General features: G+C 39.6%; 1 protein-coding gene across 5 annotated transcripts in view; it reads left to right on the top strand.

Moving 5' to 3' along the window:
• Window positions 1–13,968, top strand: part of agtpbp1 (ATP/GTP binding carboxypeptidase 1) — a 96,670-nt gene that overhangs the window by 33,481 nt on the left and 49,221 nt on the right. For all 5 annotated transcript variants that reach the window (XM_041227117.1, XM_041227125.1, XM_041227134.1 and 2 more), the window contains 5 exons: window positions 5,033–5,149; window positions 5,453–6,183; window positions 6,740–6,823; window positions 9,148–9,234; window positions 9,406–9,554. In XM_041227117.1, the coding sequence (XP_041083051.1) occupies window positions 5,033–5,149; window positions 5,453–6,183; window positions 6,740–6,823; window positions 9,148–9,234; window positions 9,406–9,554 (1,168 nt within the window). The remainder of the gene's footprint in view (window positions 1–5,032; window positions 5,150–5,452; window positions 6,184–6,739; window positions 6,824–9,147; window positions 9,235–9,405; window positions 9,555–13,968) is intronic.

Raw genomic sequence — 13,968 nt, 5'->3', positions numbered from 1 at the left:
GAAGACGTGGACCACCCCTCTGCGCCCTCAGAGTGACGGACTGGTGGAGAGGTTCAACCGCACGCTGGCCGTGCAGCTGGCTGTCAACATCGCCACCCACCAGCGGGACTGGGACACCCACCTGCCTGTCATGCTGTTGGCCTGCCGCTCTGCTGTCCAGGATTCCACCGCATGCACCCCTCCCTTGCTGATGCTGGGGTATGAGCTGCGCACTCCTGCGGAGCTAGCTTTTGGTCGTCCCCCAGATGCCCCCAGTGTACCCCCGGGCCCTGAGTATGCCAGGAGACTACAGGACTGACTGGAATCAGCCCACAGCTTCGCCAGGGACCAGTTGCAGGCTGCTGGGGTACGGCAGAAGCGGAACTATGACCTCCGAGTACGGGGGTGCCACTTCACCGCCGGGGAGCTCGTGTGGGTCTTCAGCCCCAAGAGACAGCGGGGCCATTGCCTCAAATTGGACAGCCATTGGCTGTCCAATTCAGCTCCTGTCAGCTCCTGACATCAGCTCCTGACAGTCCTCTCCTGCCCCCTCCTGATCCATCCTGCCCTAAAAGTCCTCCCACCCCCAGGGCTGAGGGTTCCTCCCCCGACGGTTCAGTTTCCCTGTCTCCTGTGGCTGACGGGAGGCCATCCTCCACACAGGGCTCCTGCCCGCAAAGACATCATCACCTCCCGGGTCGTTTCCGAGACTTTGTTCTTCCCTCGGGGACGAGGGACTAAGGGGGGGTGCTGTGTAACGACCCTGGCGATGGTAGCATCCTGGACGTTGTGTTTGTCTTGTTTGTTACGTCCTGTTAATGTTCAGTGTATTGTGAGGGTACGGGGCACGCCGTTAGTGTGTGTCTGCGTGAGTGTGTGTGCGTGCAGTGGGCGGTTCCCCCGGAGTTGTTGTTGGATGTTGTTGCGCTGTTTTGGACAATCGAGCTGGCTCATGACATCCAGTTCACCAACTATATTTACCAACGTGAATTGTTTCAGTTAGACATTTAAGCATCAAGGGTATTTTCAAACAGCTGCATTAATAATATAACACGGGCATAACTCACTTCATGGTAAGTGGTTTTATACAGAACTGTAAACCCACAAGAGATATACTGCATGACAGACCAGACACAGCAAAACACAATAATAAAAAAAGCCGCCTGCATTATCATTAAGGTGAACTACACCACCACTAACCATAAAATCACCCATCAGCCACTGCTTTCTGCCATCTGGGAATCCACAGTAACAACTGACCTGCTCCCTTGCAATGTTTATAATTAAGAATAAACATGCTCATGTGTTTCATCATATAAATGAGTAAATGAGATTTACGCTATCCCTCTCTTTGCCGTTTTTTTCGACCACAAACCTGATTTACCAGAGTATTTCTCCATTTCAAGTGTAAATTGACCCCATGGAAATCCCATGATTGCTTGTGCCCCAGCACCACTTTCTCTACAAGTTAAGCACTGGCACTACAGTTTAGTCCCATATTTCTCAATTCCTATGAAGTCTTTTAGTAGACTTTATCGTTTCAGACAGTACGACCTCGTGATCCATTCTCAAAACAAATTTACACCACTCTGTGCGCCTTAGATAATGAAAAAATAGGCCTGTGACAGGACAGCGTCATAGCCAGGCTGTTTCGACCTGGAAGGAGACTCAGACGCAAGAAAGCTGCAGGTTTAAACGCACTTTTGTCCACAAAATAAAACAAATAGGCACAATGGCCAAAACAAACAGTTGAAACAAAACTATAAACACGGCTACATAAACTCCCCTACACCCCAAGGATAATTATCTATATACATATATGTACACAGCACCTCAAAACACATACCTTCACCAACTAGTACCAAAATTAATTGTCTCCTCTCATTCTCAGTCACCACCCGTGCACACCTATTTTATACAAGAGCCTAATTAATCATTTAATCACTTATTAAATTGTCTGTTCCAGCCACATTCCCACATGTTATTTTTGGCAGGGAAGATAATTGTCTGCTTCCCTGCCAACCCAAAACCACACTAACAGTAATACAAAATACATTTAAATAATAACAATAGTAATAAACATAAACGTAGGAGCGGTCGTACCCTGTCGCAAGAACCCAAGTTAGTATTTTATTTTAGAACATGTTTTTTGGGGAAATTATTTTGGCAAACAGTTCAAACACACTATTCAAAGGGGAATTTAAGATACTGTACACAACACATTTCTGTGCACAAGTGATAGGAAAAATTCCAAAGGTTCAAAGTAAAAACCACATTGTATCCACTATTATCAGTGACCAGGAATATTGCATGCACTAATTAACACATTTTTTATTAATTCTGATAAATTCCAGACTTCACTACATGCACATTAACGCTGTCTGCTGATCTAGCCATGTTAAATTTTGAAAATCGCTCACTGTTTCCCATTGTTTTCCACTTTCTCTTTCTGCACCGTATTTAGTCACTTTGCCTTGAATCTTGCTTCACAGTTTTGCTATTCACTGCCACAAAAAAGCATTTCATTTATGCAGTCGGCACAAAGTACTATACAGTAATACAGCTGTAAAGTATATATATATATATATATAATATATATAGATCATATATATATATATATATATATATATATATATATATATATATATATATATATATACAGTGCCTTGCAAAAGTGTTCAGACCCCTGACCAATTCTCTCATATTACTGAATTACAAATGGTACATTGAAATTTTGTTCTGTTTGATATTTTATTTTTAAAGACTGAAACTCAGAATCAAGTATTGTAAGGTGACATTGTTTTTATGCTGGGAAATATTTTTAAGAAAAATAACAAACTTAAACCATTAAAGTTGCTGTCACGTTTTCTGGATAAAAACCCCACTGTTGAAGGATCTTTGGTAAGGCTGTGAATCTGAAAGAAAATGAAGACCAAAGAGCATTCTACAGAAGTTAGAGATAAAGTAATACAAATGCATAGATTAGGGAAAGGGTACAAAATAATATCCAAGTATTTGGATATCCCAGTGAGCACAGTTGGATCAATAATCAGGAAGTGGAAGCTGCATCACACCACCCAGGCACTGCCAAGAAAAGGCCGTCCCTCAAAACTCAGTGCTGAAACGAGAAGGAGACTTGTGAGAGAAGCCACAGAGAGGCCAACAATCACTTTGAAGGAGCTACAGAGTTCAGTGGCTGGGAGTGGAGTAATGGTGCACCAGTCAACCATAGCAAGAGCTCTGCATAACACTGGCCTGTATGGGAGGGTGGCAAGAAAGAAGCCGTTACTCAAAAAGTACCATCTGAAAGCACGTCTGGAGTTTGCCAGAAAGCATGAGAGTGACCCAGCTGCGATGTGGGAAAAGGTTTTGTGGTCAGATGAGATAGAGCTTTTTGGCCAAAACTCAAAGCGCTGTGTCTGGCACAAACCTAACACTGCCCATGCCTCAAGACACGCCATCCCTAGAGTGAATTATGGTGGTGGCAGCATTATGCTGTAGGGATGCTTCTCATCAGCAGGGACTGGGCATCTTGTTACAATTGAAGGAAGAATGGATGGAGCAAAATACAGGAAAATACTGCAAGAGAATCTGCTTCAGTCCGCTAAAAAACTGAAGCTTGGGAGGAAATTCACCTTTCAGCAGGACAATGATCCCAAGCACAAGGCCAAAGCAACACTGGAGTGGCTCAAGAACAAAAAGGTGAATGTCCTACAGTGGCCCAGTCAAAGTCCTGATCTCAATCCCATTGAGAATCTGTGGCACTATTTGAAAATTGCAGTCCACAAGCGTCGTCCAACCAACCTGAATAACCTGGAGCAAATCTGCCAAGAAGAATGGGCCAAAATCACTCCGACACTGTGTGCAAAGCTGGTACATACTTACCCCAAAAGACTTAAAGCTGTTATTGCAGCGAAAGGTGGCTCTACCAAATATTAATGTGTGGGGGTTGAATACTTATGCAAGCAAGATATTTCAGTTTTTTATTTTTCTTAAAAAATATTTCTCAACATAAAACCAATGTCACCTTACAATAATTGATTCTGAGTTTCAGTGTTTAAAAATAAAATATCAAACAGAACGAAATTTCAATGTACCATTTGTAATTCGGTAATATGAGAGAATTGGTCAGGGGTCTGAAATACTTTTGCAAGGCACTGTTTATATATATATATATATATATATATATATATATATATATATATATATATATATATACACACACACACACACACACATATCTACAGTATATGTATTTGCATTACATATTGTTGAGAATTTAGAACCATTGTACAATAATCATATGAGATTGCTTTTTACATTGATTGATTAAATTAACCAGTGATTCTATTTTGCGTTAACTGTACATCCCAAAAGAAGGAAATAAAACTGTCAATATGATGTGTGTGGTAAATTACATGTAAGTCTCTGCATTTTTGAAAAACATCTTGTTTGTCACACATTATTCTGTGACGTAGCGGCAGCAAAGTTGTTTCTTATTCAGATCACACCCAAAACCATCATTTAAACCATTTATTATGTGATACAATCATTATGGTTATTCTTAATTCATTTCTTAGAAGTCCTGCATGGTTACTTTTTTGTGGGAATTAAACTATTTATCCAGGAAATTATGCAAAAGTAATGATTTTCAAATTGAAAATTGTTATATATAAAAAACAAAGTTTCTGCGAGTCCAGTGGACCCTTTCATGAACTTGAGTGTGATTTCTGCATTTACATTATTTGTAGGTTTAATTAACTTTTCTTTCCCCCCTAAAAAATCAGATTTAATATACCTGATTGTTGTAATGTGCATCATGCTGTTTGTTTGAAACTCATTTAAATCTTTGGGGCAAGTCTTAAAAACCTGATAAATGTAATTTATCAACTGTCATTATTTCATGTTAAATTTAATATATAATGTAAATATCAATTGATTAATTAAATTACTTTAAAGTGTGAAAATAGTGGACTAGCCACCACCTATGTAAGTTTACACACAATTTTGGATATTGTTTTTGAAGCAGTTCACTTTTTATTTTTCCTTCCAGAATGATGATATTGAAACTGATATCAGCAACCTGCGACCAAAGCAGGACCTTAGCCGACCATTTGAAGAATTAAAAATATATGAGCGTTTTTTCCCAGAACTTACTGAAAACTTCCAGGTAGAGCTGTATTTTTTGCTTTCTGATTTTGTTCAATGTTTGTGTTCTGTATAGTTCTGTAAGGTATGTACCTAGTTTAGTTCTGGAATTATTATCACTGAAACTGGGTATATTACAGATTTGTTGTTCACTAATTATATATTCACATATCATACTACATAGCCTAAATGAAATAATTATAAAGTGTCAACTTTTATTTAAGCAATTAATGGTTTCCATTTCCATTTTGTTATAGCAATTTATTGTTCAAACTTAGCTTAACCATGTGTTTTTCTTTTTTTTGTTTTGTTTTTCATTTTGTAGGGATGTGACTTCAGTGGAGAGTTGTCCAGTAAAAGCATGCCGGTAATGAAACCAAAAGATCCAGTCCCCGTAGTTGTACCCACAGCAGGGGAAGGACAGTCTGCAGACAACTGTAGCACAAAGAAAGAAAAACTATTGAAAAACGAAGAGCAGACAAAACAGACCGCTTCCCGGGCAGGGGACTTTGAAAACCAACCGGCACCCTTGGACATTAACAGCTTAAATATCACAAAGAATGATGCTGACGTGCAAGGAAATAAACTGCTCCCTTCTCAGTGCCTAAAGCATGAGCTACACAGGGAGATGGACAGATTGAATCTAGAAGGGGAAAGTGTCTCAAAACATCTTAAAAACTGTAATTATGCATACGTGAATGGACAGAAAAACAAAGGTGGACACCAGTGCAGTGCCAGCAGTAAAGGTTGCCAGCAGTTCACTGGAAGTAGTGGGCCTTTACCAGAGTACGGGTCCTCTCCGCTGTTCTGCCCCGGGGTGGAGGCTGATCTTGACGATGACTCTAGTTCCTCTCATTCCTCAGGAGAGCAAGGCATGCTGGAAGTACCAGACACAGCAGCTGTCCTGCCTTTACATGACCCGGAGCTCTACATTGAAACTGTTAAACACACCAAATCAGTTCCTGAATACACTGAAGTAGCCTACCCTGATTATTTTGGTCATATTGCTCCAACTTTTAAAGAGCATACCTTAGAACGACTGTATGGAGTACAGAGGTAATGTTGATATTAAATGTTGCAACATTAAAGAATTTGCTCCAAGTAAAGGTAATTAAGGAGTAAGTGCCTTAATCAATTTTTATCAACATTAAGTCCAATGTAATGTATAACATTTGTTGCTTTAAAATGTTTCATCTAATTTTGAATTGGTTTAACCGTGTATGAGCGTCTACCAGTGTTGTTGTGGTGCATCCCTCAAAAAGGGTCCTAATTTGTAGCCTTTTGCTTGAGAAAATTGGACAGGGAACAACATATTAAAGTGTGGAGGGGTGGGGGTTTTATGTTGCACCTTGATACTACTGGTAAGTTCAATGCTTTATTGATCAGTCAAAAAGTTGAAGTGCAGTAAAAAAATAAATAAATAAAAAAAATAATTAAAAAAAAAAAAAAAAAAAATACTGTTCATGACTTCATGCAGAGCTGAATTGATCTCGGATTGTTTAATCATTTCTTATCTAGGTTTGATATTGGATATTGTATTTTATATTGTAGCTTGAGAAAATACTAGGGAAACAATGTGCTCCTCTCTCTCATACTGTCATTTATGTTGCAGAACCAAAATCTTCCAGGATATTGAGAGACTAATCCATTCCAATGACATCCTTGATAAAGTTGTGTATGATCTTGACTTATCTAGGTAAGAATTCATATTTGTGTTCATATAAAGGCATTTTAAATCAACATTAACAAGCTACAGGAAAAGATTCCTGACCTTTGTGTTCACATATTATTTGTAAAAAGTAAATGTTCGTTCCTCTTGAGCCATCACATTTTTGTTCAGACTAGGTTTTAAATATACATATAGTACAGGCAGAACTTGCAGCCCCTGAAGTTACAGGAAGTCTCAAGATTGCAAAAATTGGAAATGAAATTCTCTTGAAAATATGTTTTCATCTGAAATGTAACCCCCCCCCCCCCCCCCCCCCCCCCCCCCCACCCCCGTACTAAAGCTAGTTCCTGTAACAGAAGGTTCAGTTCATCATCATCATCAACATATGTTACTTGAAATGGGAACGTTTTATGTAGGTCTGCAAGGTGTTTAGCATAATGGCTTTTCATGTGACGACAGATACGATACAGGACACATAGCGGGACATGCATCAAGTATTTGCGATGGCATTAAGGCCATAGTGCCGAATTTACACCAGCCTTAAAATTGCCCCGTATATATCATAACACTTTTGGCAAGTTAAGGCCGTGTTAACACTGCCAAAATGCTCTCAACCGTGCAATGCACTCTGCTGCTCATTAGCCATGCATTTTAAGGTATGTCAAGCCTTAATTATGTTGTAGCAATCTTGGTTAATGCAAGCAGGCACATCAAACAGGGCGAGGCAGTCCACACACAGGCGGAGGGCAGGAGCGAATCCGGGACCTCTCGCACTAAAGCATAGTGCCGATACTGTTGTACCCATGCACACTACACTATGCATGTGCAAATTGTAGGTGAGGCTCAATTGTAAATGAAGTCTGATATTAAAATGAGACTTATGAAGCGGCAGATGGATTTTTTCAGCAGGATAATGCTCTATGCCACAAGGCTAGGATTGTCCAGGAATGGTTGCATGAGCATGACAGTGAATTCAGCTTACTGCAGTGGCCTGCGCAGTCACCAGATCTCAATCCAATTGAGCATCTGTGGGATGAGATGGAACGAGCTATTTGGAGTGGAGATCCACTACCAACCAACTTGACACAACTGTCGGAGTCAGCATGGGCTAGCATCCCTGTGGAACGCTTTTGACACCTTGTAGAGTCCATGCTCGACGAAGTGAGGCTGTTCTGAGGGCAAAAGGGGGTGCAACTCAATATAGGGCACATCCTGCACTCCGCGCGGAGCGCCTTTACTGGATGCGCCACTCAGGAGCCCAAATCTCAACAACATTAAGGGAATTTTATACCAGTGCCAGAATTTCATCTTTTCAACCAGTTTTATAATGTGGAGCTGGACTAAATACATATTTTAACAGTAGAAGTTTTAGCATTTCTGCTGACGGCGAGTCTAAAACTGGATGGAATTATTTTCCTTTAACACACTGAAGCCCATCTATTATTTTTTATAATAGTATTTGTAATAAAAAAGACAACAAACTGGTGTTAAGGTTCAAATTGCAACTGCATTTAATGAACAATAATAACGTAATTCTGGAATGGTGAATTAAGATGGGTAGATAATGAACTGCAAAAAAGAATGTATTTTTAAGGAAAAGGTGTTTCAAATGGGTATGCTTTTTTTAATTATTATCAGTCACTGTCAGATTATAAGATTATTTGTCTCGCTCGCTTGTTTGGTGCTCCCGTTGGTGTAGGATGATTGTAAATCTTTTTAAAAGTGCCTAAAAACCACGAATTGTGGGTGTTGTCGAGTGATTGAAAATGAATGGCTCAGGATGCAAATATTCTTACCGAGTCAGGATGCAAAATATAGCCTAGAAATTAGGTATGTATGTATACATGTGGTATGTATGTGTGTGTGTGTGTGTGTGTGTGTGTGTGTATATATATATATATATATATATATATATATATATATATATATATATGCACTCTTAACAGAAAGAAATACTATTCAAACCCCAACTAAAAATGTATAGAAACAGTTTTCCAAAAAAATGAAATGCCACCAGGACAGGTTAAAGCAGTACTATACATACTCCTAACTACAGAAATCAGGCCTCGAGTAGAGTTGGTAAACAGCTAGCTTATGTCAGAGCCGATTGATCTATTAAACTGAATAAGAACATTGGATCTGACAAGCAACTTTTTTTTTTTTTCATATGAGCATTTTTATATTACAAATATGATTTTAGGACCGAGATGTTTCTTCATTTTGTGAAATTTGTTACAGTAATTACTGTGGTTGCATAGCATTCACTTACTGTAATGCATTAGATGTTTAATATTCTATTCTTCAGTACATCACCTGAAGCCAGCTTGTCTTCTTGTTTTGTTTTTTCTTAGCTGCCCTATTATTGATGATGGAGAGTCCTTGAAATTTAATTCACAGTTTGAATCTGGGAATGTACGTAAAGCAATTCAAGTTAGAAAGTAAGATATGCTGCTTTTTTACTTTAGTTTTTCCTTTAAAAAAAAAAAAAAGTCTTTGAATAAGAACAATGAAATTGAGCCCCCTGCTGTTGGTTTAAGAATATTTGTTTTGTTGGTTTAAATTACATTTTACATGTTTTTATTTTATACATAATTTCCTTCTTTTTTCAGGTTTGAGTATGATCTGATACTGAACTCTGATATTAACAGCAACCATTACCACCAGTGGTTTTACTTTGAGGTAAGCGGAATGCGGAGTGGTGTTCCCTACCGTTTCAACATCATCAACTGTGAGAAGTCCAACAGCCAGTTTAACTACGGTAGGCATAGCTCTCTGTCATAAGTAAAAACAAATCAAATGATCACATGAAGCCAAGCCAATAGGACTTACAAGCAGATACATGTCTTACCAAAAAAATAAAATAAAAATAAACAAATTTAGAAGAAATGTATGGTTGGAAAAATTGGGCTCATTTTATGCAGTCTTATAAAAGTCTTTTTGTGTTCAATCTTGTATGTTGTATTTTATTACAGTTGTAATTTGTGGTAACAATGCTGCAAAAATGTGTTAAAGGATAATCAGTATATTGTGCCAAGGCTTGTATATATATTTTTTGTTTGGGGAGACCATGATTATTGTTACATTTAGTCTTTTTATTGTTACAATGAAATATTTTGTTGCCAATTACAGTAAAATAATGGTTCATTACATGCCCAGATACATGAGGAAAGCTAGTTCATCAGTACTCTTCCATTCATTTCAGTTGTTTGTATAGAAAATAGGTTAATACAACTGCCTCAGTTTTCATGTGGTTACAACTTTTACCTTCTGATTGTTTAAACAATCTGGCATTTCGGTCTAATACTGTGGACTAAGAAATATTAATCGAGTTACCCTAAAGAACATGGAATTGCTGTCTTTGGAGACCAGTAATTACATCTAGCTGGAAATGCCTTTTGTAAATTAAATAAGTGAAATTTGTGTAGTTTCTTGACAGGCCACAAAAGAATAGATATGCTTTTAGCTGTTACTGACAGCTTCTATCCATGGCATCTTCAAGAATTATTAGGCTCTTATGATAGTGTAAGGGCTTATTCACTGAGATGGATGCTTCTCAAGGTGAAAAAGGTTAATGTCATTCCCTACTGTCAGACACTTGACACCAACAGTTATAGTATTACACAGACTGATAGCTTTCATGACTGTTTTTGGAGATCTGAAAAAGCACTCAGTAATGTATTTTGATGTACACATATTTTAAAAGGAAACTGCTTGTTTAATTCTTTTACACAAGTGTAATACTAGGTGTATCCTTGAAGTGGTCCAATCACAACTGTTTTAAGTATACAGTACATCCCAATATTCATACCAGGTATTCTGAACAATGTGATGTGCAAAGAAAATTAGAGGATTGATTCTCTGAATAATGCGCTAGCCATGTTTGTTGGTTTTAAGTAGCATATGGTGAAGTACTATGATACATACAGTGAATTTACCTTTCAAGTGCAAAATGTAACCACTACCGAATGGGTATTTACCTCCTAAAGTCCAGAATCCTGAATATTGTATACCACAATTGCTCACTGAGCCTGTTACGCAGTCATGATTCAGTCCCCAAGGTATCAAAAGGATTACGCTGACAGCGTCATTTTTCCATTCAAGACTGACCTGATCTGACCTTGTTAAGATAAGTACTTTGTTGCTTATATTTGTATATATTTTGCCTATTTTGTGCCTCCATAAGTATTGGGACAGTGAAGTCAAAATTGCTATTTTTGCTGTACACTCAAGCAATATGACAATATGATTAAAAAAAGAAATATGAGGCAAAAGTACAGAATGTCAGAATTTCATTTCTGTCTGTTTCAGCACACATATGTTTTACCAACTAAGAATAACAGCACTTTCAGAGTTCCATCCCCCGTTTCATGTGATGATTAGTATTGGGGCATTTGTCACACAGGTGTTTCTAATTGATCAGATGTTTCCTGTTGCATTGATTGTTCATACATAAAAGAGCTGTGAATGTGTAGTCTCAGTTCTATTCTTTGCTTTTGCCTTTGGAGTCTGTGTTTGATGTCAGTAGGCATAATCCAGCATGAAGACTGGGAGCTGTCTATGAAAGAAAAGCAAGCGATTTGGATGCTAAAAGAAAAGAGGAACTCAGTTAGAACAATAGCACAAAAGTTGGGCATAGAGAAATCAACAGTTTGGAATGTCCTGAAGAAGAAAGAAACCACTGGTGTCTTCAGCAATCTGCAACAACCAGGTCAGCCAAGGAAAACAACAGCAGTTGATGACAGAACAATGACCAAAGCTGTGAAATAAACCCTCAAACAAGTGTCAGTGAAATCACCAACAACCTCCAGAACGCTGGGGTGAAAGTGTCAATCTACTGTTCGCAGAAGACTTCGGCAGCAGAATTACAAAGGCTACACTACAAGATGCAAACCTCTGATCAACACCAAAAACAGAAAGGCCAGATTAGAATTTGTTAAAAAGTAGCGATGAGCCTGTACAGTTTTGGAACAGTTTTATGGACAGATGAGACGAAGATTAACCTTTATCAAAGTGATGGGAAGGCAAAAGTGTGGAGAAAAAACAGGAACTGCAGATGATCCAAAGAATACCACCTCTTCTGTGAAGCATGGTGGAGGTAGTGTCATGGCATGGGTATGCATGGCTTCTTCTGGAACAGGCTCACTTTATTCTCTCTTACGCTGTTTATTGATGATGTAACCAGTGATGGCAGCAGCAGAAGGACTTCGGAAGTGTACAGAAGCATCTTGGCTACCAATGTACAAGGAAATGCCACCAGACTCACTGGGCGGCGCTTCAGAGTGCAACAGGACAATGACCCAAAACACACTGCCAAAGCAACCAAGGCGTTCATCAGGGGAAAAAAGTTGGAAGTTTTAGACTGGACAAGTCAATCTCCTGATTTTAAATCCAATTGAACATGCATTTCATTTGCTGAAGAGAAGACTGAAGTCCGAAACTCACCAAAACAAGCAACAGCTGAAATTGGCTGAAGTAAAGGCTTGGCAAAGCTTCTCAAAGGACGACACCAAGAGTTTGGTAATGTCAGTGGGTCGCAGACTCGCTGCTGTTATTGCATGCAAAGGATTTGTGACTAAATACTAACTTTCATACTTGTTATATTTGCTTTAACTTGAATTGTCCCAGTACTTATGCTCACATAAAATGGAGGGATGGAACTCTAAAAGTGCTGTTATTCTTAGTTGGTAAAACATGTATGTATTGAAAACACCAGAAATAAAAGGTGACATTCTGTACTTTTGCCTCATAATCCTCTTTTACTCGTATTTTCATATTTCTTGAGTGTACAGCAAAAATAGCAATTTTGACTTCACTCTCCAAAAAGCTTATGGAGGTCACTGTATGTGTGATATTTAAATGAATTGAATTTGAATTTAATATTTAATTGAAATTAATTTTCTATTACACGTTTTTGTGTGCACCACAGCCTGTTGCTAGTTATGTCCCGCTACAGCCTTGTGCCCTGCGATAAGCCAAGTCTTAAATCACTCCTTCCCAGGTGTCCAGCAACATAAGTCGGCTGATTTTTGTGCTCTTCCCCCAGACTGCATAGTTCAGACTGGAGCTTATTTTCTCTCTCATTTTTGCTGTTTAGCACTATACGAGATATTTTATATTATTTATGTAATTGTTAAATTAGTGTATTTTGTTGAGTCTTTTCTCATGTTTTTTTCTGTTTTTACAGATACTGTGCTGGGCTTAACAGCACTGCACAGGACTGAAAAACAGTTCAGTAGTTGTTCTTTGCAATTTCAACCTCAGTATCTTGATGCTGTTTTGGTGACAGCTTTAAGCATTACCACTGCGAAGGCTGTTAGTCCATTCTAACAAGCAGGCTTCCCTCCGGCTCGTGTTGGTACTGACTGAGTGGTTTTGTCTTCCGTTCGACCGGCAGACTTGGAGCAGATGGAAACGATCTGGGCAACTGTTTCCCACCAAGGAACTGTTCTTGCTGAATTACTGTGGGAAAGTTTGACGCCAACTGCCCTGCCAAGCGCAGATTGGCCACAGGAGGACCTACTGTCCATTGCTGTCTCTGAGGAGGTGGGCGAACAGTAGCTGGCGTTCCTGTCCTGAAGACGTGGAGTTGGACGTCACATCCCCGGCGGTGAAGCTCTCCCTGTTGGCAGAGCTCATACCGCTAATCAAGAAGGCCACTGCAACCTTGCAAGTGCCCTGGCCTAAAGCAGGGGCATCAAGGCAATCCAATCCAAGGACGCTGCCTGCCCTAACAAGCAGTGGCGGGTGTCTGAGAGCCTATTCAGCTAGGAGTTCGCCCCACGGCTACGGAACTACGGCTATGGAATAGCATCCTGGTATCCTGCCAGTCACATTAGCTGCGGTCCCTCCCTGAGAACCATAGGCCCTCGCCACCTGCAGTTCGCCTTTCAGGGAACAGCATAAGAGTTCAGTGTCTTGCCAATTGGACTCTCTCTAGCTCCCCTTGCTTTCTCGATGCCACCTTCAACGATTGGGCCTTATGGTGGATCATGCGAAGGGCCAGCTCACGCCTTCCCAGATAGTCTCCTATCGGAGTGTGCTTGGACTCGTTCATGCCGGCCACTCTGTCAGATGGAGCTCTTTCAGCTCAACAGAGCGCTCACTGTAGTAATGTTCTAGAAACTTCTGGTCTTGAAGGCCGCAGCTTGCCAGACCTTTCCATTGGGTCTCCT

The sequence above is a fragment of the Polyodon spathula genome, chromosome 2, assembly GCF_017654505.1.
Source record: "Polyodon spathula isolate WHYD16114869_AA chromosome 2, ASM1765450v1, whole genome shotgun sequence".
NCBI classification, from domain to species: domain Eukaryota; kingdom Metazoa; phylum Chordata; class Actinopteri; order Acipenseriformes; family Polyodontidae; genus Polyodon; species Polyodon spathula.
The sequence above is the reverse complement of the archived record's forward strand: the minus strand, read 5'-3'. Positions and strand labels throughout refer to the sequence as shown.